Source organism: Cyclopterus lumpus, chromosome 13 (genome assembly GCF_009769545.1).
Source record: "Cyclopterus lumpus isolate fCycLum1 chromosome 13, fCycLum1.pri, whole genome shotgun sequence".
Lineage (NCBI taxonomy): Eukaryota > Metazoa > Chordata > Actinopteri > Perciformes > Cyclopteridae > Cyclopterus > Cyclopterus lumpus.
Window position 1 is genome coordinate 19,960,840 of NC_046978.1, and position 26,156 is coordinate 19,986,995.

At 45.7% G+C, this 26,156-nt stretch overlaps 2 protein-coding genes across 8 annotated transcripts in view; both read left to right on the top strand.

Annotated features, from left to right (window-relative positions):
- LOC117741202 (alpha-2-macroglobulin-like) lies at positions 1-18,466 on the top strand. The gene is made up of 36 exons (XM_034548056.1): positions 1-102; positions 234-414; positions 1,944-2,100; positions 2,624-2,676; positions 3,031-3,051; positions 3,746-3,911; positions 3,994-4,078; positions 4,178-4,328; positions 4,692-4,809; positions 4,890-4,999; positions 5,076-5,243; positions 6,668-6,895; positions 7,588-7,648; positions 7,733-7,878; positions 8,088-8,237; positions 8,451-8,594; positions 8,695-8,791; positions 8,900-9,050; positions 10,817-11,042; positions 11,199-11,325; positions 11,406-11,527; positions 11,602-11,653; positions 12,142-12,225; positions 12,504-12,680; positions 12,868-12,943; positions 13,117-13,273; positions 13,565-13,639; positions 15,191-15,353; positions 15,677-15,864; positions 15,989-16,201; positions 17,162-17,280; positions 17,412-17,502; positions 17,725-17,793; positions 17,880-17,985; positions 18,085-18,126; positions 18,336-18,466. Exons 1-36 carry the CDS (start codon positions 17-19, stop codon positions 18,338-18,340), a joined length of 4,365 nt encoding a protein of 1,454 aa, XP_034403947.1. The 5' UTR covers positions 1-16; the 3' UTR covers positions 18,341-18,466.
- A 950-nt stretch (positions 18,467-19,416) lies between these two features.
- The window catches only part of LOC117741175 (tubulin-specific chaperone cofactor E-like protein), a 10,757-nt gene continuing 4,017 nt past the window's right edge, over positions 19,417-26,156 (top strand). Inside the window, exons 1-6 of one of the 7 annotated variants that reach the window (XM_034548015.1) lie at positions 19,417-19,489; positions 23,095-23,276; positions 23,356-23,408; positions 23,756-25,213; positions 25,837-26,022; positions 26,125-26,156. The exon at positions 26,125-26,156 is cut by the window's right edge and continues 108 nt beyond it. In XM_034548015.1, coding sequence (XP_034403906.1) covers positions 25,006-25,213; positions 25,837-26,022; positions 26,125-26,156 — 426 coding nt within the window. In that variant the 5' untranslated portion in view covers positions 19,417-19,489; positions 23,095-23,276; positions 23,356-23,408; positions 23,756-25,005. Of the gene's footprint in view, positions 19,490-23,094; positions 23,277-23,355; positions 23,409-23,755; positions 26,023-26,124 lie in introns of those variants that run through there. The other 6 variants (XM_034548014.1, XM_034548017.1, XM_034548016.1 and 3 more) reach the window with 6 other exon arrangements.

Consider the following 26,156-nt stretch of genomic DNA (forward strand, 5'->3'; position numbering starts at 1 on the left):
ATCATCTCAGTCAACCATGGGTCTCCCTGGGTGTCAGATGTGGACATGGACCCTTTGTGTTTTCTTCAGCTGGATGTTTGTGGGTCGAGCAGCGGCAGGACCGTAAGTTTACCTGAACTGTCTTGAGAAAAATTATACGCCTGTGGTTGAATTTATTAAACATGAATCTGCCGGTTGGAGTTTCTTCCGTGTCAGATCCAGTGAGCTCTCTTCTGTATGTTTCTGTGCTGCAGGCAGTACATGGTCGCCATTCCTGCAACTCTTGAATCCGGGGCTGTGACCAAGCTCTGTGCGAGTCTCCTGCAGCCCAACGAGACTCTGGTCATGACCATCACTCTGAAGTCCTCAGAGGAGAATACAACCCTCTTCACACAGGCGTCCAATAAGGACTTTCATAGCTGCACTCAATTTATGGTGAGCACCATTAGAACCTTAACAGGGACGTAACACACACACAGGTAGAGAGCAATTCATTGTGCACCCCAGAATGTCAACAGGCCGTCTGAGTTAAATTCACAAAAGCTTAAACCAATATGGTAAACTATTGTGAGCATGTATGGAAAAATTTCCTTTGACATATATATAAAAAAGTAACATTCATTTATATGAAAAGAATGATCTTATATGTGAAAAAGTAACATTAGTTTATATGAGAAAGGTTACGTTAGCTTATATCCATCCATCCATCCATTATCAGCTCTTATCCGGGGTCGGGTCGCGGTGGCAGCAGGTTCAGCAGGCCGACCCAGGCCTCCCTCTCACCCGCAACACTTTCCAGCTCATTCTGGGGGATCCCGAGGCGTTCCAAGGCCAGCCGGGAGATATAATCCCTCCAGCGTGTCCTCTGTCTTCCCCGGGGCCTCCTACCAGTTGGACGTGCCCGGAAAACCTCTAATGGGAGGCGTCCAGGAGGCATCCTGACTAGATGAACCACCTCAGCTGACTCCTTTGGACACGAAGGAGCAGCGACTCAACTCCGAGCTCCCCCCTGATGTCCGAGCTCCTTACCCTATCTCTAAGGCTGAGCCCGGCCACCCTACGGAGGAAGCTCATTTCGGCCGCTTGTATCCGAGATCTCGTTCTTTCGGTCACGACCCAGAGTTCGTGACCATAGGTGAGGGTTGGAACGTAGACCGACCAGTAAATGGAGAGCTTTGCCTTCCGGCTCAGCTCCTCTTCACTAAGACGGACCGGTACAGCGCCTGTTTTACTGCTGCAGCCGCACCGATCCGCCTGTCGATCTCCCGCTCCACCTTACCCTCACTCGTGAACAAGACCCCGAGATACTTGAACTCCTTCGCTTGGGGTAGGCAGTTTGCCCCCACCTGGAGGGAGCAATCCGCCGGTTTCCGGCAGAGCACCATGGCCTCAGATTTGGAGGTGCTAACTCTCATCCCTGCCGCTTCGCACTCGGCTGCAAAACGCCCCAGTGAATGCTGGAGGTCACGGTCCGAGGAGGCAAACAGGACCACATCATCCGCAAACAGCAGAGCCAGGAGGCGGATATAGGCGTTAGCTTATATGTTAAAGTAAAATGTCCTTGTATGAGAAAAAATACGTGAGCTTGTATGTTAAAGTAAAATTCCCTTATATGAGAAAAGTTACGTTAGCTTGTATGTTAAAATAAAATTCCCTTATATGAGAAGAGATACGTTAGTTCATACAGTATGTTAAAGTAAAATAATCTTTTAGGAGAAGTTTAGTTCTGCACATAATTTACTGAATTTAAGGTAAGCTCTCAAGATTTTATTACTTTCATTCATTAAAAATGTGTTTATTAAAATACAATTTAGGAACCTCAATGAGATTATGCAAAACATACACACAGCACACAGATTTATAAACAAAAGCAAAAATCATATAAAAAAAGTAATATATTCATGAACTTTTTATTTTTTTAAAAGAGGTTCTTACCGTGTCCATAAAACATGTTTTTGTCACAGGTTCCCTTAGGCAAGAATGGAGATGTTCAGGCATTTGAGGTGGAGGTACGAGGCCAAACCTATTACTCAAAGGAAGTCAGGAAGGTCCTGATCAAAGTCTATCATCCAGAGACATTCGTCCAAACAGATAAACCAATCTACCTCCCTGGACAAACAGGTAACCTTGAGTTGATGATCTATGATGTTGTTTACAATATGGTGCCACGCTGTATAAAGACAGATTTCAATAATACCAAATACATAAGCATTTAAGAAAAAGTAACATAACAACGTTAGCATATATGATAAATGTTACGTTAGCATGTATGGGAAAAGTTAGGTTAGGTTACATGAAAAAAATTATGTTAATATATGAAAAACGTTATGTTAGCATACATGAAAAAAGTTAAGTTATATATGATAAGTCACGTTAGCATATATATTAAAAGTTACTTTCCGCGTATGGAAAAAGTTAGTTTAGGATATATGAAAAAAGTTACGTTAGCATGTATAAAAAATGTTACGTTAGAATGTTTAAAATAAATTTTTACGTTGGTATGAATGAAATATTAACTGTTTTCCTGCTGAACCAGTTAAAAGCACCGACCCTCACATTCTAGATCATATTATTACGTGACTCTATTTGTAATACTATTTCAAAATAAAAGCTTCATGTTGAATATTCTCTTTATTTCTCTCAGTGCATTTCAGAGTCATCACACTGGACTCCAAGTTGAGACCTGCCAATGGGCTGGTGAGAGTCTTTCCTTTCCTCAGGTGGCATTCAAAAAAACAGTGTTAGTGATACTGTTAGGTAACGGTGCAGGTTTTAAAGTTACGTAATGAGGTGATCGATGAGCTATGTTTCCTAATCATGAAGCTGTGGGTCAATAGTACAGCAACCTTTAGGTAGACCTGACTAATCCATCACCTCCTAACACTAGCTTCTTATTTATATGGTATGAATATAGCCCAAGAAGCTCTGTGGATTGAAAAACAACACTGATTTCATATTGAGAAATATTGTGCAAATTCATAAGGACTCTGTATGATGAAAACAATGCAAACCAGCTTTAACAAATCTCCCTATTTCTCTTTTTTTTTGCAGTACGATATCATCGAAATTAAGGTAAGACTAAAAGGAAAATATGTTAATATGTTGATTTCCTTTAAACAAATATTTGTTAACAAATAATCCTCCTAATTGTCCATTAGCCTTCTTAAATCAACTTAATTTAGTTTTTACATTACATTTAGCTGACGCTTTTATCCAAAGCGACTTACAATCATGTTACATTCATACACTGTAGAACAGCTACAGGGAACAATGCAGGGTTAAGTGTCTTGCTCAAGGACACATCAACCACCAACCCCCTGATTGAAAGACGGACCCACTGACCACTGACCCACAGTCGCCCCTTTATCAAGTTTCACTGCATAAACTAGACTAGCTAATGAAAGCTAGTAAGTGGACCTTGAGTTGAGATTTCTTTGTCAAACTACAATCAACTTGATTTAAATAGGATTTTATAATAATGAATATAGTTTATTTTTTGTTCATGAATCTATTAATGCTAGTTATGTATGTTTCTTAGTGTTATAATGTCATTTTGCTGCCTTGTTTACAATGTTATTGTTTTTATTGTTTCTGTTTTTACCATGTAAAGTACCTTTGAGTTTTGAATACAGTTTAAACTATTTATTTTGCCAGTAAAAAAAAAGTGTGTCATCTTGTTAACGGAGAAGAAGAAACCTGCTCTCCCCGTACTCACATGAGGTCCTCATGTTTGTCATGAACACAAGTTCTTCACGTTATTTGACAGGATGCTGGCGACAACCGTATTGGACAGTGGCTGAATGAAACGTCCAACAGTAAGATATTGCAGCTTTCATACGACTTGAACTCTGAGGCCCGTGAAGGACACTACCAGGTTATTGTAACTATTGGGTCGGATAAAATACATCACAACTTCAAGGTGGAGAAATACGGTGAGATCCTTTTTTATTTTTTACCTTTCTTTCAATCATTTGTAATGAAGCAAGAATGCTAATAAACACATTTTGTCCCCAGTTCTGCCTAAATTTGAAATAAAAATAAATGCATCCGATGAAGTAATTATTGATGACGAGGGAATCAAAGCTGAAGTATGTGCAACGTAAGTAAGCTCTTTAGCTCGTTACACTCTTAAATAATCTGAAACAGGTCCCGTTTGGGGAGTGAATGAATGTTTTCATTTCTACGTCCTTCTCATCAGGTATACATTCGGACAGCCCGTTCCAGGCAGTGTTGAGGTCAAGATGTGCCGACCTCTAAATCACCACTATATTCCAAGACCTGCATTAAACGATGTCACTCAGGAGGAGCACTTTGATGTAGTCGCCCCATGCCACAGTGAGACAAAGCAGGTACGGTCTCATCTCTGCTGAAAATAAGGTGCATATCAGGGTTAAGTTTATTACCCTCACCCTTTTAAACCCGTCTAAAGACTTCAAGGGGTTCCTCAGGGGTCGTTACTAGGGCCCCTGGACATTTGTGTATTTCCGTGTCTACATGTGTTTTGTATGCATACAGAGAGTGAAGGTGTCTCGTAAACTTTACATGTGTATGTTAAAGTTAGTGAAAATGAACATTAAGATGAATGTGCTTCTATAACTTTAGTGTTTGAACTGAAAAAGCAAAGTTTGTGTGTTGAGGAGTAACACGGGTGTTGAATGGTGGACGTTTATTTTATTCAATTGTATTTGATCTTATTTCATTGTTCTTTTTAGACGGACAACAAAGGCTGCGCCACGTTTATCTTCCAGATGTCAGCTTTCACAAGAGTTGCACAAAAGGTTCTGAGAGATGAACTGCAGCTCCGGGTCAAAGTGGAAGAAGAGGGCACAGGCAAGTCATATAATAGTGTCACATTTATATGTGGAAAAGAGAGAGAATTACTGTGTAATCAAACAGTTGTTGTCGTGCAGGTATCTCACGCGAACAAGAGCAGAAAATGAGGATTTCATATGTCGTTGGAAAGCTGTCCTTCACCGACACGCCCAAGATTTATGACCAAGGATCAAACTTGGAGGGAAAAGTAAGTGTCCTTCACTTCTTCGGCGTGATTTGAGTCGCGGTGCGTTCTCGGTGATACGACCGTGTGCTGCCAACAGGTTCAAGCGGTTCATTACAACAAAACCCCCATTGCCGACATGCCGCTGTACCTGTTTGAGGGTGAAAGCTGGTCATCCCGCCGGCTGCAGAATCTCACAACCAACAGCGATGGCGTCGCCTCGTTCTCAATCAGCACGGCTGAACTTGTGGGGGACCTCCAACTCCGCGTAAGTAGGAAGAAGCACTGCACTGGTTTCTCAATATGCTGCAAGCTGCCGCCAAGTGGCCAGTAGCCATATTGGAACCGTTTGCTGCGCTAATAGAGAGGCCACGCCCCTTTCACACATGGGACTTCATTTTGGAAATATTGTGAATTTAAATCATAATTTTTCTCTTTAAGAAAATCTCACAACAAGGGGGCAACTCCTCTGGTTGTATAGAAGTCTATGCTAAATGTGTTAAAGCTTCATTCTCTCTACTGACCACCAGGGGGCAACTCCTCTGGTTGTATAGAAGTCTATGCTTCATGTGTTAAAGCTGCATTTTCTCTCCTGACCACTGGTTGTATAGAAGTCTAAAGTGTTAAAGCTGCATTCTCTCTCCTGACCACCAGGGGGCGACTCCTCTAGTTGTATAGAAGTCTATGCTTCATGTGTTAAAGCTGCATTCTCTCTCCTGACCACCAGGGGGCGACTCCTCTGGTTGTTTAGAAGTCTATGCTTCATGTGTTAAAGCTGCATTCTCTCTCCTGACCACCAGGGGGCGACTCCTCTGGTTGTATAGAAGTCTATGCTTCATGTGTTAAAGCTGCATTCTCTCCATTGACCACCAGGGGGCAACTCCTCTGGTTGTATAGAAGTCTATGCTTCATGTGTTAAAGCTGCATTCTCTCTCCTGACCACCAGGGGGCGACTCCTCTGGTTGTATAGAAGTCTATGCTTCATGTGTTAAAGCTGCATTCTCTCTCCTGACCACCAGGGGGCGACTCCTCTGGTTGTATAGAAGTCTATGCTTCATGTGTTAAAGCTGCATTCCCTCTAGTGAACACCAGGGGGCGACTCCTCTGGTTGTATAGAAGTCTATATAAATGACTCTACTTCTCTTGATTTATTCCCTCAGTAAACATTGTAAACATTAGTTTTTGGTCTCAATCTCTAGTTTCAAGTCTTCTTCAATACAGCGTGATGTTCATTTAGTAAATTATGGTCATTTAGAGTCAAACAGACCATAAAGCAGGGTATGTTTTAGGGCGGGGCTACAAGGTGATTGACAGGTCGACACCAGAGACTCTACGTCACTCAGTCCACATATGGTCACTTCCTGTTCACCCGTTGTAAAATAAACACAACATGTCGACAACCGTGATCCAAGATGGCGACGGCGAAATCACTAAACTCAAGGCTTCAAAACATCCGTAAACAAACCAACGGGTGACGTCACCGTGACTTATAACCCTTTTTGACGTGACGTCTTTCTATTTACATATTTTAACCTTTGTCTCCTTTAACATTTTTACAAATAAATAAAAATCTCTTGCAGAGGAAAATAAATAAGGTCCCATGGTGTTGAAACCTTTAACATTCACTTTAACTGTAAAAACCTTCTTCCACCTCCATGAGCTCCTTTATAGAGTTTCTTTTCTGCTATCTAGGTGAGCAACTTGCCGGAATACGGCTACGCCGGTTACAGAACGCCGTACTTTGAGGCTGGAGAGCACAGTGTTTCCTTGCTCCGACCTTCAACTCCACACACTAAAACGGTCAGCTTCCTGGAGGTGAAGAAGAAGAATAACCCACTTCCATGTGACAAAGAAGAAGTCTTCACCATCCAATACACGGTGGTAGGAGAAGCCCAGGGCTCTGTGGACGTGATGTATCTGGTGAGTGAAGTCTCTCCTACTGGTTCTCTAATAGAGACGACGGGGGAAGATGGTTCTATAAAGACTTTTACATCAGATCACTGACATCCGGCTCAAAGGACCCGTTTAGTACCTTCAGATAACGTAAAGCACAACCGTCTCTCACGAGAGCCAGTGTCCCCTCTGGGCTGCCGTAGAAACACGGCAGAGCAAAGATGGCGGACTCCGTGGAAGACGCTCCCTTCGTAGATATAAATGGCTTCTTTTTTCTAAGCTAAACGTCAGAAAGAATTCTACTCGACTCCGAGTGTGAAATCATTAATAAGGTCATTTATTCTTGCAACAAGCAGCAGAGTTGAATCACAAACAGTTATGAGTCAAGAGTTCTGACTTTCTATACCCTGTGATAAACAATTCATTCCTGCTGGGAGGTCAGGCCGGTCTGAACCCGTTCTCAGTCTTATCTCCTGTGGAGACCGGTGGCGATGGGGGGGCTGAGTGGGTGCTGCCCTGGTGGGCACCTCCTTGAAGGGATGCGTTATCTGTGAGGTCACCAGTATACTGAACCAGTTACTAAGACATAGCTTTGTCTTTACTGTCACTGAATAAAACACAACAGGTTCTTAGTCTCAGGCGACTAGACGCTGATTAAAACACGGTATGAATATTGTTTTCCCATTAATCCCCTAAATGTTCCCCCACATTGTTTGCAGGTGTTAACCCGAGGAGCCATCGTCATGCAGGGAGCTAAACGGGTCCAAGTGCAAGAATCAGGTGATGAAACAACCCTTTATGTTGATGATGAATGGAGGCAGGTGAGAGGTGACGGGGCTCACAGCAGGTGGTTTGTGCTTTCAGTGAACGAGGGCGAGGTGACCTTCAAGTTGATGGTGTCTCCCGACATGGCGCCAGACGTCCAGGTGGTGGCGTACGCCGTCCTCCCCAGTGAGAATGTGATGGCCCACAGCGCTGACTTCTCTGTCGAGAAATGCTTCGGTAACAAGGTCAGTGAAGGCGTCACTGGGAGCTCTTTTTTTGATTCAGTAAATTACACATGCAGGTTAGGAACTCCAGTCTTCAGGTCGCCCATTGGTCAGAACACAGGACGCCAACAAATCCGGTTACGCTGCCTCGGCGAGCGCGGACGCCAATCGTAGCGCCGGAAGAGCAGCGGGACTCACAACAACGCTGAATGTGGACTCTTCTGTCCCAGGTGTCCCTGGAGTTCTCTCCGTCCTCGGCTGTCCCGGGAGAGGAGGCCATCCTGCAGGTGACGGCTCAGCCCGACTCGCTGTGCGGCGTGAGCGCCGTGGACCAGAGCGTCCTCATCAAGGAGCCGGGGAAAACTCTGGATGCTGAGAAGGTAGCTGCTGGAGCCAACCCACAGGAATACATCTGGATTCTTTTGACCAGTTGACCATCATGCATGTTGATTATGGAAATAGTTAAGATCACATACGTGACGATATGAAGATAAAGGCCGGTTTTGACAAAGGAAGTTCCCCAATGGTCAGATCTTTATAGAAAAACAAATATGTGTCTGGTCACAGCTTCAAAATATACTTTTTCTTTTCAGATATTTGACCTGTTGCCCGTCAAAAAAAACTCCCACATTCCATACATGGTTCAAGATTCCGTCGAATGTTTGCGCGTGAGGCCGAGAAGATACGTCATGCCGTCCCCCAATGAGCAGAAAGAGGACGCTCATACCGTTTTCCAGGTACTTCCTGCTCTCGTGTGAATGCACAATATCTTTATGTCGTTTGTATGTTTTGTTGTTGCACATTTCAGTAACGCCTGTTTGTTGTTGGATCATCTAGAACGTGGGGATGAAGATGGCAACAAACTTGTTAATCCGAGTGCCTTCATGCCTCCAGTACAAAGGAAGACAATACCACCAGGGCCACGGCGGATATGGTATTTAGTGTTGTTCTTCTGCTCTATGAAGTGGCACGTTGCTGAATATTTACCAGCATTAAAAGGCTTCCTCTGGTTCTGATGCAATATGTTATGCTTTATTTTCAGAGATTCAGTACGTCAGTTATAGTTCTGTTTCTCACAGAATGGATGCACCACCAATGATGAGCAATGCTGCTGGTCCATCTGATGATTCACCAATAGAGACAGTCCGTACTTTCTTCCCTGAGACCTGGATATGGGATCTGGTGGAAGTGGGGTGAGTCTTTTCACCACAGTCCTTCTTTCAGACTTCCTACACACAATAATGCCATTACAATAGTTTACAGACATTGCCCTTTAGACGTTTTCTTCTTATTCAACCTGATGATGACTCTAAGAGTTTGTGGTGCTCACGACAATTTGTTAGTTAGGCTTGGTTGGTGTTTACGGTTCACCAGGGTATTCAGAAAACCCTCCACCAGAGGTCAGTCTCTACCATGGACTGTGTTTAAGAATTGGATGGTTTGTGGACTGCAGTTTTGAAGCCTCGAATTCGGCGTTTTGGCCGTCGCCATCTTGTTTTTTATCAAAAAGCTGCGTTCTCTCTACTGACCACGAGGGGGCGACTCCTCTGGTTGTATAGAAGTCTAGGCTTTGTGTGTTAAAGCTGCATTCTCTCTCCTGACCACCAGGGGGCGACTCCTCTGGATGTATAGAAGTCTAGGCTTTGTGTGTTAAAGCTGCATTCTCTCTCCTGACCACCAGGGGGCGACTCCTCTGGTTGTATAGAAGTCTATGCTTCATGTGTTAAAGCTGCACTCTCTCTCCTGACCACCAGGGGGCGACTCCTCTGGTTGTATAGAAGTCTATGCTTCATGTGTTAAAGCTGCATTCTCTCTCCTGACCACCAGGGGGCGACTCCTGTGGTTGTATAGAAGTCTAGGCTTCATGTGTTAAAGCTGCATTCTCTCTCCTGACCACCAGGGGGCGACTCCTCTGGTTGTATAGAAGTCTATGCTTCATGTGTTAAAGCTGCATTCTCTCTACTGACCACGAGGGGGAGACTCCTCTGGTTGTATAGAAGTCTATGCTTCATGTGTTAAAGCTGCATTCTCTCTCCTGACCACCAGGGGGCGACTCCTCTGGTTGTATAGAAGTCTATGCTTCATGTGTTAAAGCTGCATTCTCTCTCCTGACCACCAGGGGGCGACTCCTCTGGTTGTATAGAAGTCTATGCTTCATGTGTTAAAGCTGCATTCTCTCTCCTGACCACCAGGGGCGACTCCTCTGGTTGTATAGAAGTCTATGCTTCATGTGTTAAAGCTGCATTCTCTCTCGTGACCACCAGGGGGCGACTCCTCTGGTTGTATAGAAGTCTATGCTTCATGTGTTAAAGCTGCATTCTCTCTCCTGACCACCAGGGGGCGACTCCTCTGGTTGTATAGAAGTCTATGCTTCATGTGTTGGAGCTGCATTCTCTCTCCTGACCACCAGGGGGTGACTCCTCTGGTTGTATAGAAGTCTATGCTTCATGTGTTAAAGCTGCATTCTCTCTCCTGACCACCAGGGGGCGACTCCTCTGGTTGTATAGAAGTCTATGCTTCATGTGTTAAAGCTGCATTCTCTCTCCTGACCACCAGGGGGCGACTCCTCTGGTTGTATAGAAGTCTATATAAATGACTCTACTTCTCTTGATGTATTCCCTCAGTAAACATTGTAAACATTAGTTTTTGGTCTCAATCTCTAGTTTCAAGTCTTCTTCAATACAGAATGATGTTCATTTAGTACATTATGGTCATTTAGAGTCAGACAGACCATAAAGCAGGGGACGCTTTAGGGCGGGGCTACACGGTGATTGACAGGTCTCTACCAGAGACATATTGCGTCTCTAGGTCATTCTTCCTCAGTCCAGATATTGTCACTTCCTGTTAAGTGGTTGCAAAAAAACAAGATGGCGACTACTAAAATGACAATATTTAGGCTTCAAAACATTCACAAACCAACGAGCCACGTCATGACGACTACGTCGATCTGCTGTTTCAGAGAATCCGGAGTGAAGGACGTGTCCCTCACCGTCCCGGACACCATCACCACCTGGGAGACGGAGGCTTTCTGTCTGTCCCCCCACGGTTTCGGCTTGGCCCCCCGTAAGGAGATCACCGTCTTCCAGCCCTTCTTCCTGGAGCTCACCCTGCCCTACTCCATCATCCGGGGGGAGCACTTCGAACTGAAGGCGACCGTCTTCAACTACATGAGCAGCTGCATCATGGTAACCCATGTTCACACGGACTGGTGCTAACATCGCCATCGAGCTAACGGCGCTAACGTTTGCTAATAAGCAGAAGAGCTGAGTCTGATTGGAATAATCTGAGGGTTTCAGTCATGAACCAGTGTTTTTTAATATATTGTTGTGTCTCCTGACCAGGTCACCGTGGCTCCGGTTCCCTCCTTAGAATACACCCTCACCCCCCTCTCCGGTGACCACTACACTTCCTGTTTGTGCGGCAACCAGCGCCGGACCGTGAGCTGGACGATGGCGCCCTCAGCTTTAGGTGAGCGTCGAGCTCTCGTCATCACCGGTGTCGAGCGTTACGACACGTTTCTATCTGGATTAAAACCTGATTTTCTTCAGGGGTCGTGAACGTGACGGTGGTCGCCGAGGCCGTGGCGTCCCACGTTTCCTGTGACAACGAGGTGGTGAGCGTGCCGAAGAGAGGTCGCATCGACTCGGTCACACAATCGCTCATCGTGAAGGTCGGTACAACAAGACGACTCAGTGAAAGTTCAGCCAGCAGGTGGGAGGTCTCAAATGATTTCTTCCCTCTCAGGCTGAAGGAGTTGAGATGTCAAAGACCTTCAACTGGCTGCTCTGCCCGAAAGGTCAGTGTGTTTACAGCAAACATCCAATCAGGAGGAGGCGGGTCCACCACATGTCAATCATGTTGCAGGTCGCTTCATCTTTAGTCCACAGGGGGCACCAGAACCAACACTACCACTTTAGTCCACAGGGGGCACCAGAACCACCACTACCACTTTAGTCCACAGGGGGCACCAGAACCAACACTACCACTTTAGTCCACAGGGGGCACCAGAATCAACACTACCACTTTAGTCCACAGGGGGCACCAGAACCAACACTACCACTTTAGTCCACAGGGGGCACCAGAATCAACACTACCACTTTAGTCCACAGAGGCCACACAATTCAACACTACAGGAAAGTTCCCTTTAGCTTTAAATACAGTCCATTAACAATGTAGCTTCTTGTTTCCAGTCAGGCCTGTTTCAGTAACTGATCCACTACATCTGTTAAATCTAAATGACTTTGTTGATCTTTGTTTGATTGCTGAGCTGTTTGTTGTCTACAGGAGAGACTTTGAAGGAGGAAGTCCACATCCAGCTCCCCGAGGACGTGATTGTTGGATCAGCCCGTGCTTCAGTCTCTGTCCTGGGTGAACTACTGAATACATTATTGTTGAGCTTTGCTGTAAACCAAACAAATCTTTAAGCTTTCAGATGATCATCTGAGATTAAAGGCGAGCAAAGAGAGACTTGAAAACAACCCACTTCCTAATGAAATAGTAGCAAACTAAATGAAACGAAAAGTCCTTTTATAATAAGCATCATTCTGGCCAGATAACAACATGTCTTTACACTTTTTATTATGTGGTAAAATCAGACCTCAGGTCAGTACATTCGGTCTTCGTGAGTCATGTTTTCATTGGTGCAGGTGACATTCTGGGCCGAGCCCTGAAAAACCTACACGGGCTTCTGCGGATGCCGTACGGATGTGGGGAGCAGAACATGGCGCTCCTCGCCCCCAACATCTACATCCTCCAGTATCTGAGGAACACTCAGCAGCTGACCTCGGCCATCAACGACAAGGCCACCAAGTTCCTGACCGGCGGTGAGTCCAAGGTCGCTTTGTTACAAACATCTAGGACCTTAAATTATGACAAAAGTGCCAACACGACAGCACTCATCATCCCAGCTAAAGGGCCCCTGCTGGCGACCTTCGTTCGCTGCTTTTCTTTGCCCCTAACTTCCTGTCATGAAAGCAATCAAGTCCCCAAAATGTTTGTCCTGGTACGCAGGCTACCAGAGGCAGCTGAACTACAGGCATGGTGATGGCGCTTACAGCACCTTCGGATCCGGAACGGGGAACACTTGGTGAGAACGTTGGCGATGGATCAGAAGATTTAAATGTGTGTGCACGTCAGACAGGATCCCCCAAAGCCAACGGCGGGGTTGAAAAGCATGTTTTGGTTGAACGATGGTGGAAACTGCTTGAACGTGACGGTGCTTCCTCTCCTCTCGTTTGGTCCTCTCTCCTTCCTCCTCAGGCTGACTGCTTTCGTGGTGAGATCGTTCACCAAAGCCCAGTCCTTCGTCTACATCGACCCCAAGACGATGGAAGGCTCGGTGGCTTGGCTGAAAGCTAAGCAGCAGGAGAACGGCTGTTTCCAACAGTCAGGAAAGCTCTTCAACAACAGGATGAAGGTAACTGAAGTCCCGCTGGACTTGGTGTGGAAGTGACTGAGGATCCCTGAAGACGCTGAAACATCTCCGTCGTAACTCGTGTCGTTTACAACATGAGATTGTTCTTCCTCAAGATCAGAGAAACATCCACGATGTCCTGATCACACGTTCTCCTGGATACTGGAGGAGAGAACTGTATTTACTCTGTGACCTTAACATTAATCCGTGAGGGGGCCGTACGGATCAATAACGGGTCGTTATCCACAGGGATCAAAGTGATGTGAGCTTCTGCTTCCTGTTTCCTGTCTGCAGGGCGGCGTGTCTGACGAGGTGACGCTCAGCGCGTACATCACGGCTGCCTTCCTGGAGATGAACACGTCCGTAGACGTGAGTAGAAACATCAGATCACAACTTCAGGTCACAACCTTCCTCACAAGGTTTTACACAAAGCAAGAACTTTACACGAGAGAGACAGTTGATCAACGCCTGGTTGGTTAGTTGGTTAGTTAGTTAATTGTTGGTTAGTTAGTTAGTTAGTTGGTTAGTAGTTGAGTTAGTAAGTCACTCGTTTATTTCATTGGTTGTTTGAGTTAGTAAATTACTTGGTTAGCTAGTTAGTTAGTTGTTTGTTTAACAAGTTTGTCAGTTAGTTTGTTTGTTAATTGATTAGTTAGTTTTTCGTTATTTAATTGTTGGTTAGTTCGTTGGTTGGTTAGTAGTTGAGTTAGGCGACCACTCGGTTACCTAGTTATTTCATTGGTTGTTTGAGTTAGTAAATTACTTGGTTACCTAGTTAGTTGGTTAGTTGAAAGTTAATTGAAAGCAAAGCTTCATCAAAAATATCAAGTTCACACTAAATCTGGTTCAAGGCTTCATTTGATAATTTTAACATTTGTTGATCAGTCAGGTTCATACTGTTTAGGTACTGGTTAAGTACTGGTTAAGTACTGGTTAGGTACTGGTTAAGTACTGGTTAGGTACTGGTTAGGTACTGGTTAAGTACTGGTTAAGTACTGGTTAGGTAGTGGTTAAGTACTGGTTAGGTACTGGTTAAGTACTGGTTAGGTACTGGTTAAGTACTGGTTAAGTACTGGTTAGGTACTGGTTAGGTACTGGTTAGGTACTGGTTAAGTACTGGTTAAGTACTGGTTAGGTACTGGTTAGGTACTGGTTAAGTACTGGGTAGGTACTGTTTAGGTACTGGTTAAGTACTGGTTAAGTACTGGTTAGGTAGTGGTTAAGTACTGGTTAGGTACTGGTTAAGTACTGGTTAAGTACTGGTTAGGTATTGGTTAGGTACTGGTTAGGTACTGGTTAAGTACTGGTTAGGTACTGGTTAAGTACTGGTTAATTACTGGTTAGGTACTGGTTAAGTACTTGTTAGGTACTGGTTAGGTACTGGTTAAGTACTGGTTAGGTACTGGATAAGTACTGGTTAGGTACTGCTTAAGTACTGGTTAGGTACTGGTTAAGTACTGGTTAAGTACTGGTTAGGTATTGGTTAGGTACTGGTTAAGTACTGGTTAGGTAATGGATAAGTACTGGTTAGGTACTGGTTAAGTACTGGTTAGGTACTGGTTAGGTACTGGTTAAGTACTGGTTAGGTACTGGTTAAGTACTGGTTAGGTATTGGTTAGGTACTGGTTAAGTACTGGTTAGGTACTGGTTAAGTACTGGTTAAGTACTGGTTAGGTATTGGTTAGGTACTGGTTAAGTACTGGTTAGGTACTGGATAAGTACTGGTTAGGTACTGGTTAAGTACTGGTTAGGTACTGGTTAGGTACTGGTTAAGTACTGGTTAGGTACTGGTTAATACTTCCAGAATTATATAAGGAAGTTCTTTTTCTAAAGTTTTTCTGAATATATGAATCTGTTCACACAAAATCATATAAGAATAAAAGTGTTGAGTCCTGAGGTCATTGTCATCATCTGATCCAGGCCCCTGAAGTGAAGAGGAGCCTGTCTTGCCTCAGAGAGTCTTTCGGCGACCTCAGTAACAGCTACAGCACGGCTCTGCTGGCGTACGTCTTCACCCTGGCAGGAGACACGGAGGCCCGAGCTCACCTTCTGGAGCACCTGGACTCGGTCGCCATACGACAAGGTGAGTAGGGAGCCCCCCGAAACTCTGGTCTCACCGGGAACCGGTTCTAAATGAGTAAAGACCAGGTAACAGTTGTGATGTCATGCGGAGTCTGATCACAAGATAATCAATGAGATCATTGATGAGCTGAGAAGGAAACTTAAAGGTTTAGAACTCAAGAAAGACCGTTTGTTTACATACAAGATTAATAATGAAATGTGGATTCCTTTTCTCACAATACACTCAAAGAGAACCAAAAAGAGTATTGATAAGAGTTCTCGTATCCATAACGTCCCAAACGGAGAGTTTTCCTCCTAAAGGAAATTTAACTGTTTGTTTTTCAGGAGGTTTCCTCCACTGGGCTCAGAAGGCATCAGGCACGTCGACCTCTCTCTCCGTGGAGATCAGCTCCTACGTCCTGCTGGCTAAACTCAGCGCCTCTCCGACCAATGAAGACCTGGGCTACGCCGCCCACATTGTCAGGTGGCTGGCCGGCCAGCAGAACTACCGAGGAGGCTTCTCCTCCACACAGGTAGGAAAGACCGGACCAGAAAGATGGACTGGAGGTGGGACTCGTCCGCGTTAAAGCTGCTGCATGCATCAACAAAAGTAAGTACATTTAAGCACGTGAAGATCTGTTTGTTCCTGTGTTGTAGGACACAGTGGTGGCTCTCCAGGCTCTGGCTCTCTACTCCGCTCTGGTGTTCAGTCCCGGAGGTTCGAGCGCGGTGACGGTCCAGACTCCCAGTGGCCAGCTGATGTTCGAGGTGAACCAGAACAACAAGCTGCTCTACCAGGAGACGGAGCTGCATGACACGACGGGGAAGTTCAGCCTGGAGGTGAAGGGCACGACGTGCGCTGTGATGCAGGTCAGTGGTCTCCATGTGCACCCCCACAAACACTGCTGATGTCACCTCAGATTAAACAAACCTGTGCTTGTTTTAATCTGAGGATTCTTGCTCCAAGAATGGGTGTAATCTGACTATTTAAATTATTATTAAAGGATTTTGTTAAATAGATTGTGAGATACTGAAACATAGAAATTTAGGAAATATATTTATATTCAATTTAACTGGATGTATTATTCCTCCCAGATGCAGCAGATCCCATTGCTCAACCTTTTTACAGATAGAAATAACAACATGTCATCTGCATAAAGTTAGACATTATGCCCTAAACCCACACAGCAAATATTCTCCCATTAACCCCAATGACTCCATTGGCTCCATTGGCACCAATGGCTCCAATGGCTCCATTGACTCCATAGGCTCCATTGGCTCCAATGGCTCCATTGACTCCATAGGCTCCATTAGCTCCAATGGCTCCATTGACTCCATAGGCTCCATTAGCTCCAATGGCTCCATAGGCTCCATTGGCTCCATTGGCTCCATTGGCACCTTTGGCTCCAATGGCTCCATTGACTCCATAGGCTCCATTGACTCCATAGGCTCCATTGGCTCCATTGGCTCCATTGGCTCCATTGGCTCCATTGGCACCATAGGCTCCATTGACTCCATAGGCTCCATTAGCTCCAATGGCTCCATAGGCTCCATTGGCTCCATTGGCTCCATTGGCACCATTGGCTCCAATGGCTCCATTGACTCCATAGGCTCCATTGACTCCATAGGCTCCATTGGCTCCATTGGCTCCATCGGCACCATTGGCACCATTGACTCCATTGGCTCCATTGGCTCCATTGCAAATAAAAGTAGTAAATGAAGATATCGTTGAGAAGCAAGTGAAAATGCCCCCTCAACACATTTTGAGTCAAATAAATTCCTGAGATTCTTGTTCTTGGACATTAAACCTCCCTCGTGCACCGTTCTCAGATTTCTCTTCACTATAACATCCCTCCTCCCACTGAAGACACCCCTCTCGATGTCGAGGTCACATCAAAGGCCAACTGCACCAACGGAAGACCCAAACTCTCTCTGATGATCAAGACCCTGTGAGTAGTCAGCAAGCAGATCCACGTTTCAGAAGACCATCGATGCTTCTACCAGCTGGAACTCAGTAGCTGCCGGTTGATTGGAAACTCGGTTTCAGGTTAACGTTGGTTTTATTCTGCTTGTGTCTCAGATACAGTGGAGAGGAGAACACGACCAACATGGTGATCCTGGATATCAAAATGCTCTCCGGGTTTGTCCCAGACCCAGAGTCTCTGAAGAGCGTGAGTTATTACATCAACGTCCACCTTTAGGCTTCTTCCTCATGACTACGCTGCTCTCTGTGCAGACCGTCGTCTGTTCATAGGGAGTGGACGGTGGATGTGACTCATTGGTTTGTGGGTGTTTTGAGGGTCCAGGTTGGCTTATGGGGGGGGGTGGGTGCAGCCTCAGTAGAAACGTTAAAGTGTTCAGCTGTTCACCGGCTGACTGTCGTCTCCTCGCAGCTCAAGCGGGCCATACTGGTGGATCGAGTGGACCAGAACGAGGACCACGTCCTGGTTTACATCAAGGAGGTGAGAGCAGAACCCACAGCCAGGGAACCGAGAGACGGTGCTCTCCGAGAGTCGATGCTCACGGTGTCGTCTGTTTCTCTCAACAGCTGCTTAGGGACACGCCCATCTTTTACAGGTTAGACCTCATCCAGGAGCTCCGAGTGCAGAACCTGAAGCCGGCCGTGGTCAAGATCTACGACTACTACCAGCCGGGTAAGACCTGAAGAACCCAACGAGCTCAGCACTTCATCCGAGTATTGATTCCTAGCAGGACATGTTGATCAATCTCTCTTCTTCTTCCTCTTCTCCCAGGTGACCAGCGTGACACCGAGTACTCCTCCCCTTGTGTCGCAGGTAAACAACCTCACAACCTACGGGAGAAGCACTGCTCTAGATGTTTGGTTTTAAAATACATCATTTAATAGACAAAAACCTTTTCATTGCAACCTCAAAAGGTGTGCACAACATTTTGGAAATGAATCAATAGATTATTATAAATGTATTTTAAGATGAAACCAAATCATGCAAATAGCTAATGTGATTTATTATTGAATGTTTTGCAGGTTGAACAGGGAGGAGGGGCTAGTCCTGATGAACACCAAGTCTACAGACAGTCCTCCATACCGTCAGTGTTCTGCTACAAGCCTTATGAACACAAATGCATGATGGACAATAAAGTTTTGTTGAACTTCTCACTGTTCCATCTCATCCCTAAATGAAGAAAGCTTTTATACTGTCCGAACGAATCCTGGTAAAGACGCAGAAATCCTGTAAAACCACTCAAATGGTAAACAAATGGTAATTAATGGTAATGTGCGAGTCACACGGTCTCAAACACTTGATACGCAGACTCAAATGACATAAGATTAGAGGTGTTCTAAGGTGGTGGAAACACTACCACTTTGGTCCACAGGGGCCGCCAGAATCAACACAATAAGAGTTCCTTGTAGTAACTTTAATCCTCCGTGATTCCCCACCTTAACGTGGTGGAGGGGTTTGAAAGTTAAAGGTTAAAGGTCATCTTGTTGTCTCACTTTAATGCTAATTGGATTTTAAAGGCTAACAAAAATACGGAGTGAAGCTGAATATTTCATGAGATAAAATCATGTTCTTGTAAATTTGGACTTTTCACTCTGAATTTACTGAATTTGTTTTAATCCTGGAAACACATACATTTGCAGCCACCAGCAAATATTTAATTACAAATAGTATAATACTAATAATTGTATTATTATACCCTGACCTTAATTGGGAACTGTCCTACATATATCTTAAAATATTTCTATGCAGACTTTTGTATAAATGATGTTTTTATTCATACATGTGTAAATCAAATCCTGACAACCCTGAGACTGGAGCCGCAATGCACTATTTAAAAGGTTGTTTTATTACATATATAGAAGTTTATTTATTTCATTACCACATATATTTTATGACAATTTGGATGAAATGAGCTAAATGGCATGCAGCCATTATTATTGTTAGTTAACCTGATCTTTACCTACTATAACACTTCAACATGTCTGCCAGTGAAACACACCAGATCTCCCTTTTCATTCAAATGATCTCCACACATGCTGTTACTTTAAAGGAAGTTGATCAATAAAAAAAGGGGGGGGGGATAAATTAAAAAAAACAAGCTACGTCACTTCCGGGAGAGCGAAATGACAGCTGGTTTGTTTTCATCAACGAGGGGAATTAAAAGTAGACATCAAAGGTACGTGGACCGACGCCCTGCTGACGCACATGCGTGTTAGAGGCTCTCTGCACATGTCCACCAGCTGGTGATTATTGATTATTGATCTTCGCTGCCAGCTGTCATCCACGGAGCTGCAGCTGGAGGCTCAGCCGGCACTTCGCTCTCCGTGACGCGTGGTTTCCTGACCGCCTGATTGACTTATGCAGAACGTAAACACCGCCGTGCCACGCGCGCATGCTCAACCGGCCTTTAACATGACGTCGGCCTCCATCCCGCAGACGAAGTATCACTTATTAAAAATGATCTTCTATGATCCGCCTTCCTGTTGTTGCCAGGACGCCGTCACTGCGGTCACGTGAGCCGCGGCTTGGCATGCAATGCGCCTCTATTCGTGGTGTTACGGTACGGAGGCTCGGACGGCCCAAAAGGCACCACGTAGACCCTTATTTAAGCAATGAGTCCTCCAATTTGATATCACAAGTCAAAAACAACATTCATTTGGACATATGAAATAATATTATAATAACATATGAAGTTACACGACTGTACTGTTTTTAATTGAAAGTCAGCTCAAATTCAATGATGAGTTTCATAATTTCACAATATTATAACTGTTATTAAAGCAGATCCTTAAAAGGTTATATTATATGTCCACTGGCTTGTTGTTCATGAGGTCCCCTGCTATGTCCATGGTTATTTTCATGAGATTTTACTGTAGTATTTGAGAAAATCAAAGTCAGAATCAGCTAAAAAGAGACAATGATAATTATAATTTCCCAATATTTTAACAATCTTTAAAGCAGATCCTTAAACGTGTATATGAAAATGACACTGATATGTTGTTCGTGATGACCTCTGCTATGTCCATGGTTATTTCCATGAGATTTTACTCTACAGTTTTTGAGAAAATCAAAGGACTTTAAGGATTTTGCTTTAAATAAAATTCAAATATTGGAAGATTATTAATAGCATTTTCTCTTTTTAGCTGACTGTACAGTACATTTGTGTCATCCAGTGTCATTTTTATATACACTTTTAAGGATCTGCTTCAAATAAAGTCCAAATATTAGAACATTATGAATATCAATTTCTCTTTTTAGCTGACTTTGCCTTTAATTTTCACAAGAACTGTATAGTAAAATTTCAAAAAGATAGACATGAACATAGCAGGAGACCTCATGAACAACAATCCAGTGGAAATTAATATAACCTTTAATCTGCTTTAATAACAGTTATAATATTGTGAAATGATTAATATAATCATTAAATTTGAGCTGACTTTTAATTAAAAACAGTACAGTAGTGTAACTTCATATGTTATTATAATATTATTTCACATAATGTCCAAATTTATGTTGTGTTTGACTTCCAAATTGGACAAATCATTGCTTAAATAAGGGTCTGTCTCTTGCATTCCAAGGGCAGGACCCTCTTGACCGACTCATCTTGGTGAGCAGCTTTGTTCTGATTGTGTCTAAATAACTGCTGATTGTACACGTGTACAAGTCTTCCGTGAGTCGCCGGGCTTCACTCACGAAGTGTCCTGAAACTGGACTGATGGCCGAGGACAGGTAGTCCAGACCCACCTGTCTCACACACACACACACACACACACACACACCACCTGTAGAACGGGATCTGACGTTGCGCGCATTGAGGAGCAGATCAGAACTTTAATACTCGGGTTGTCAGCTTGTTCTCAGGTTGACGTCACAACTTCTCATCCCGTTCAATGGTTATTCCTTTACGATGCAGCATGTTTATGGGGTGTGAGACAGGTGGGTGTGAGACAGGTGGGTGTGAGACAGGTGAGTCTGAGACATGTGAGTGTGAGTGTGAGACATGTGAGTGTGAGACATGTGAGTGTAAGACATGTGATTGTGAGACAGGTGAGTCTGAGACATGCAAGTGTGAGACAGGTGATTGTGAGACAGGTGAGTCTGAGACATGCGAGTGTGAGGCATGCAAGTATGAGACAGGTGGGTGTGAGACAGGTGAGTGTGAGACGTGAGTGTGAGACAGGTGGGTGTGAGACAGGTGGGTGTGAGACAGGTGGGTGTGAGACATGTGGGTGTGAGACAGGTGGGTGTGAGACAGGTGAGTCTGAGACATGCGAGTGTGAGACATGTGAGTGTGAGACAGGTGATTGTGAGACAGGTGAGTCTGAGACATGCGAGTGTGAGGCATGCGAGTGTGAGACAGGTGAGTCTGAGACGTGAGTGTGAGACAGGTGAGTGTGAGACAGGTGGGTGTGAGACATGTGGGTGTGAGACAGGTGGGTGTGAGACAGGTGAGTGTGAGTGTGAGACATGTGAGTGTGAGACATGTGAGTGTGAGACATGTGATTGTGAGACAGGTGAGTCTGAGACATGCGAGTGTGAGACATGTGAGTGTGAGACAGGTGATTGTGAGACAGGTGAGTCTGAGACATGCGAGTGTGAGACATGCGAGTGTGAGACAGGTGATTGTGAGAAAGGTGGGTGTGAGACAGGTGAGTGTGAGACAGGTGCGTGTGAGACAGGTGATTGTGAGACATGCGAGTCTGAGACATGCGAGTGTGAGGCATGCGAGTGTGAGACATGTGGGTGTGAGACATGTGGGTGTGAGACAGGTGGGTGTGAGACAGGTGAGTGTGAGACAAGTGCGTGTGAGACAGGTGGGTGTGAGACAGGTGGGTGTGAGACAGGTGGGTCTGAGACAGGTGGGTCTGAGACAGGTGAGTGTGAGACAGGTGGGTCTGAGACAGGTGAGTGTGAGACAGGTGGGTCTGAGACAGGTGGGTGTGAGACAGGTGGGTGTGAGACAGGTGGGTGTGAGACAGGTGAGTCTGAGACATGTGAGTGTGAGTGTGAGACATGTGAGTGTGAGACATGTGAGTGTGAGACATGTGAGTGTGAGACATGTGATTGTGAGACAGGTGAGTCTGAGACATGTGAGTGTGAGTGTGAGACATGTGAGTGTGAGACATGTGAGTGTGAGACATGTGATTGTGAGACAGGTGAGTCTGAGACGTGTGAGACATGTGAGTGTGAGACATGTGAGTGTAAGACATGTGATTGTGAGACAGGTGAGTCTGAGACATGTGAGTGTGAGGCATGCGAGTATGAGACAGGTGGGTGTGAGACAGGTGAGTCTGAGACGTGAGTGTGAGACAGGTGGGTGTGAGACAGGTGAGTGTGAGATATGTGAGATATGTGAGTGTGAGACATGTGAGTGTGAGACATGTGATTGTGAGACAGGTGAGTCTGAGACATGCAAGTGTGAGACATGTGATTGTGAGACAGGTGAGTCTGAGACATGCGAGTGTGAGACATGTGAGTGTGAGACAGGTGATTGTGAGACAGGTGGGTGTGAGACAGGTGGGTCTGAGACAGGTGAGTGTGAGACAGGTGGGTGTGAGGCAGGTGGGTGTGAGACATGTGGGTCTGAGACAGGTGGGTCTGAGACAGGTGAGTGTGAGACAGGTGAGTGTGAGACAGGTGAGTGTGAGGCAGGTGGGTGTGAGACAGGTGGGTCTGAGACAGGTGAGTGTGAGACAGGTGGGTCTGAGACAGGTGGGTGTGAGACAGGTGGGTCTGAGACAGGTGAGTGTCTCTGACCATGATTCGACTCCTTTCCGCCAGTGTCATGTGGTGAACCGCCTCCCAGTGCTCCCAGTGCTCCCAGTGCTCCCAGTGCTCCCAGTGCTCCCAGTGCTCCCAGTGCTCCCAGTGCTCCCAGTGCTCCCAGTGCTCCCAGTGCTGGTCTGTTCAGAGCAACTGGCCACCGAGGGACCGGCATCTCTGCTGGAGACATCTGCCCTGGAGTAAGACTCCACAAACACAAATAAACAACCAGCCTTGTTGCCTTGTTTCCTTTGTGCTCGACATGTGACTTCTCTGCAGGCCTCAGGAGCAGGCGGCTGGTGGGGGTCCAGTCCAGGACCAGGTCTCTCCAGGTAACAGCCTCCTCCCACACTGAAGCTTGTGTTTCCCAGAGATGGGTTCAAAGGGTCAAACAGACCAATAATCATGTAACGGGACCACTTATTTATTTATTTCAGCAAAACCACTACATAATTCATGTTTCCCTGCAGCGGAACACACACACACACACACACACACACACACACACACACACACACACACACACACACACACACTATTTATTGTATTATTTCTTCCTCCATTATATCTTCTCACATTCAATTCATACGACTGCTGGAGCATAAACGACTTGCAGGAGGACGTGACCTTGGTTTCATAGCTTTAGTGACTCAAATAATCCTGCGTTTCTGCTGAACAGCAGACCCTGCACTGGACCATGATTCAAGAGCAACCACAGCAGAACACCCTTCTCCATGCAGAGGTCCAAAAGTGTCTTGCGGCAGCCTCTCCAGCACCAAGGGAAGGGACCGTGCAGCCAAATCCTAGTCGGTTTATTCCCAAAATGACAGAGAGTGACGATGTCGAGGTCTACTTGAGCGTACAGCTAAGAGGGAAGGCTGGCCAGACGATGCCTGGGCAGATCTGGTCGTGCCTTTCCTACTTGGGCCGGCACAGCAGGCCTACCTCGATCTCCCGACAGCCCGGTCGAAGGATCATGCGGTCTTGAAGAAGGAAATCCTGGCCAGGTACGGCCACAGTTTAGCAGCAAGAGCCCAGAGGTTCCATGACTGGAGGTTTAAACCAGAGTTGCCAGCAAGGGCTCAAATGTATGACCTCGGCCGGGTAACCAAAGCTTGGCTGACATCCGACCCAGAGAAACTAGGGGTCTTGGAGAGGATCATGATGGACAAATACATCCGGTCTCTACCATATGAGACCAAGAAAATGACCAGTCAGCAGAATCCTGCCAATCTAGATGCACTGGTTAGCCTGGTGGATAGCCAGAGTCGAACTATTGTGATCAACACGAGCTGACCCTGAGGAGAGCCGGAAATCTAGGAAAGAAGTCCCAAGGACTAAGAGGAGACATGAGCGGAGGGTTCAAGACAGAGGCAACCTTGTTTCACAATCAAAAATAACATGTTGTACTATACTAAAGAGACAGAAGGCCAGAGGAGAGACTTGTTGGTTGTCTCAAGACAGTATGTGTCCAGTGTTGCACCTAGCCCACAGCCATGTCCTGTGTTGAATGCCAAAAGATGAGCCCCATTTTTAAAAGTCCCCTCATACCTCTCCCTATAATTGATGTGCCGTTTTCCCGCATTGCTATGGACTTGGTGGGGCCCCTGGCGATATCCGCTAGGGGGCATCATTATATTCTGGTGATACTGGATTATGCAACAAGGTACCCTGAGGCCATTCCCCTGAGGAACATGACCACGAAAACGATTGTTCGGGAGCTAATCCACTTGTTCAGCAGAGTTGGAATCCCCAAGGAGATACTGATGGACCAGGGCACCCCCTTCATGTCCAAGGTAATGAAAGACCTCTGCCGGCTCTTCAAGGTAAAAAAGCTTGGCACCTCTGTCTATCACCCACAAACTGATGGGTTAGTTGAACGTTTTAACAAGAGGTTGAAAACAATGCTTAAGAAGGTGGTTGATAAAGATGGTCATAACTGGGACCAGCTCCTGCCCTATGTCTTGTTCTCAATCAGGTAGGTTCCTCAAGCGTCCACTGGCTTCTCCCTTTGAGCTGCTTTATGGGAGACAGCCCAGAGGGCTCCTCGACATAGCAAAGGAAGCCTTGGAGGAGCAACCAAGTGGTGGAACATGTGGAGAAGATGCAGGCTCACATGAAGGACGTGTGGCCAATGGTGAGGGTACACATGGTTCAAGCACAAAGGCGAGTATACAATAGGGGCGCCCAACCTCGGGAGTTCCAACAAGGAGACAAACTAACGACAAGTTCTTGGCCTCCTGGCAAGGACCCTCCGAGGTGGCAGAGAAGATAACCCCCCTATCTTATAGCCCCCCAACTATAAGGTACATCAACCTGGGCGACGCAAAACCTCCCAAATCTACCATGCTAACCTGCTGAAAAGGTGGTACAGCCGAGGTACCCTCCTGTGTTGTGTTTCCCCTGATGCGTTTCCTTCTCCAGACAGTGAAGTTACGAAAGTAGCATGTGGCCCTAGCTTATCAAAAGCACAGCTACAGCAAACCAGGGAGCTGGTGCAGCAGAATTTTGATGTTTTCTCTGCACAACCTGGGCGCACATCCTTGATAGAACATCACTTTGACACAGAACCAGGCAAGAAGGTAACATTGCGGCTCTACAGGATACCCGAAGCCAGAAGGGCAGCCATTGAGCAATGGTCAACACTTTAATTATCTTTAAATGTAAATCTATATTGATTTAAGGTTTCATTTGTATGAATTTCGCCCACTTCCTGTTCATATTGCTGGTTAAATGTGGATGTGTGTCTCCTCCACGCAGCTGAGCAGGGTGGGTGGGCTGTCCAGCGGGACGGAGCCATGGAGCCACCGGGGGAATCGAACGGCCGGTCCTTTGTGGAGGTGCTGAGTGAAAAGTACAGCCCGGACAACTTCCCCCTCCGCAGGGGGCCCGGCATGGGGGTGGTGGTGGTTCCCACCGCGGCTCCTCAAGGCTCTCCGATGAAAGGTGAGCCGCAGGTCAGATAGACGTCACCTTAAAGGCTAAATCCCCCCCCCTCCAACTTTGATTAACCCATCTCCCCCCCACGTCTGTTTAACCCCCCTCCAGACCGGCTGAACATGCCCACCATTCTGGTGCTG

Coding starts and splice junctions, on each gene's coding strand:
- LOC117741202 (XM_034548056.1), top strand. CDS start 17: ATGGGTCTCCCTGGGTGTCAGATGTGGACATGGACCCTTTGTGTTTTC. Junction 4,079..4,177: donor AAAGCTGAAGTATGTGCAAC/GTAAGTAAGCTC, acceptor CCTTCTCATCAG/GTATACATTCGGACAGCCCG. Junction 12,681..12,867: donor CACCAAGTTCCTGACCGGCG/GTGAGTCCAAGG, acceptor CCTGGTACGCAG/GCTACCAGAGGCAGCTGAAC.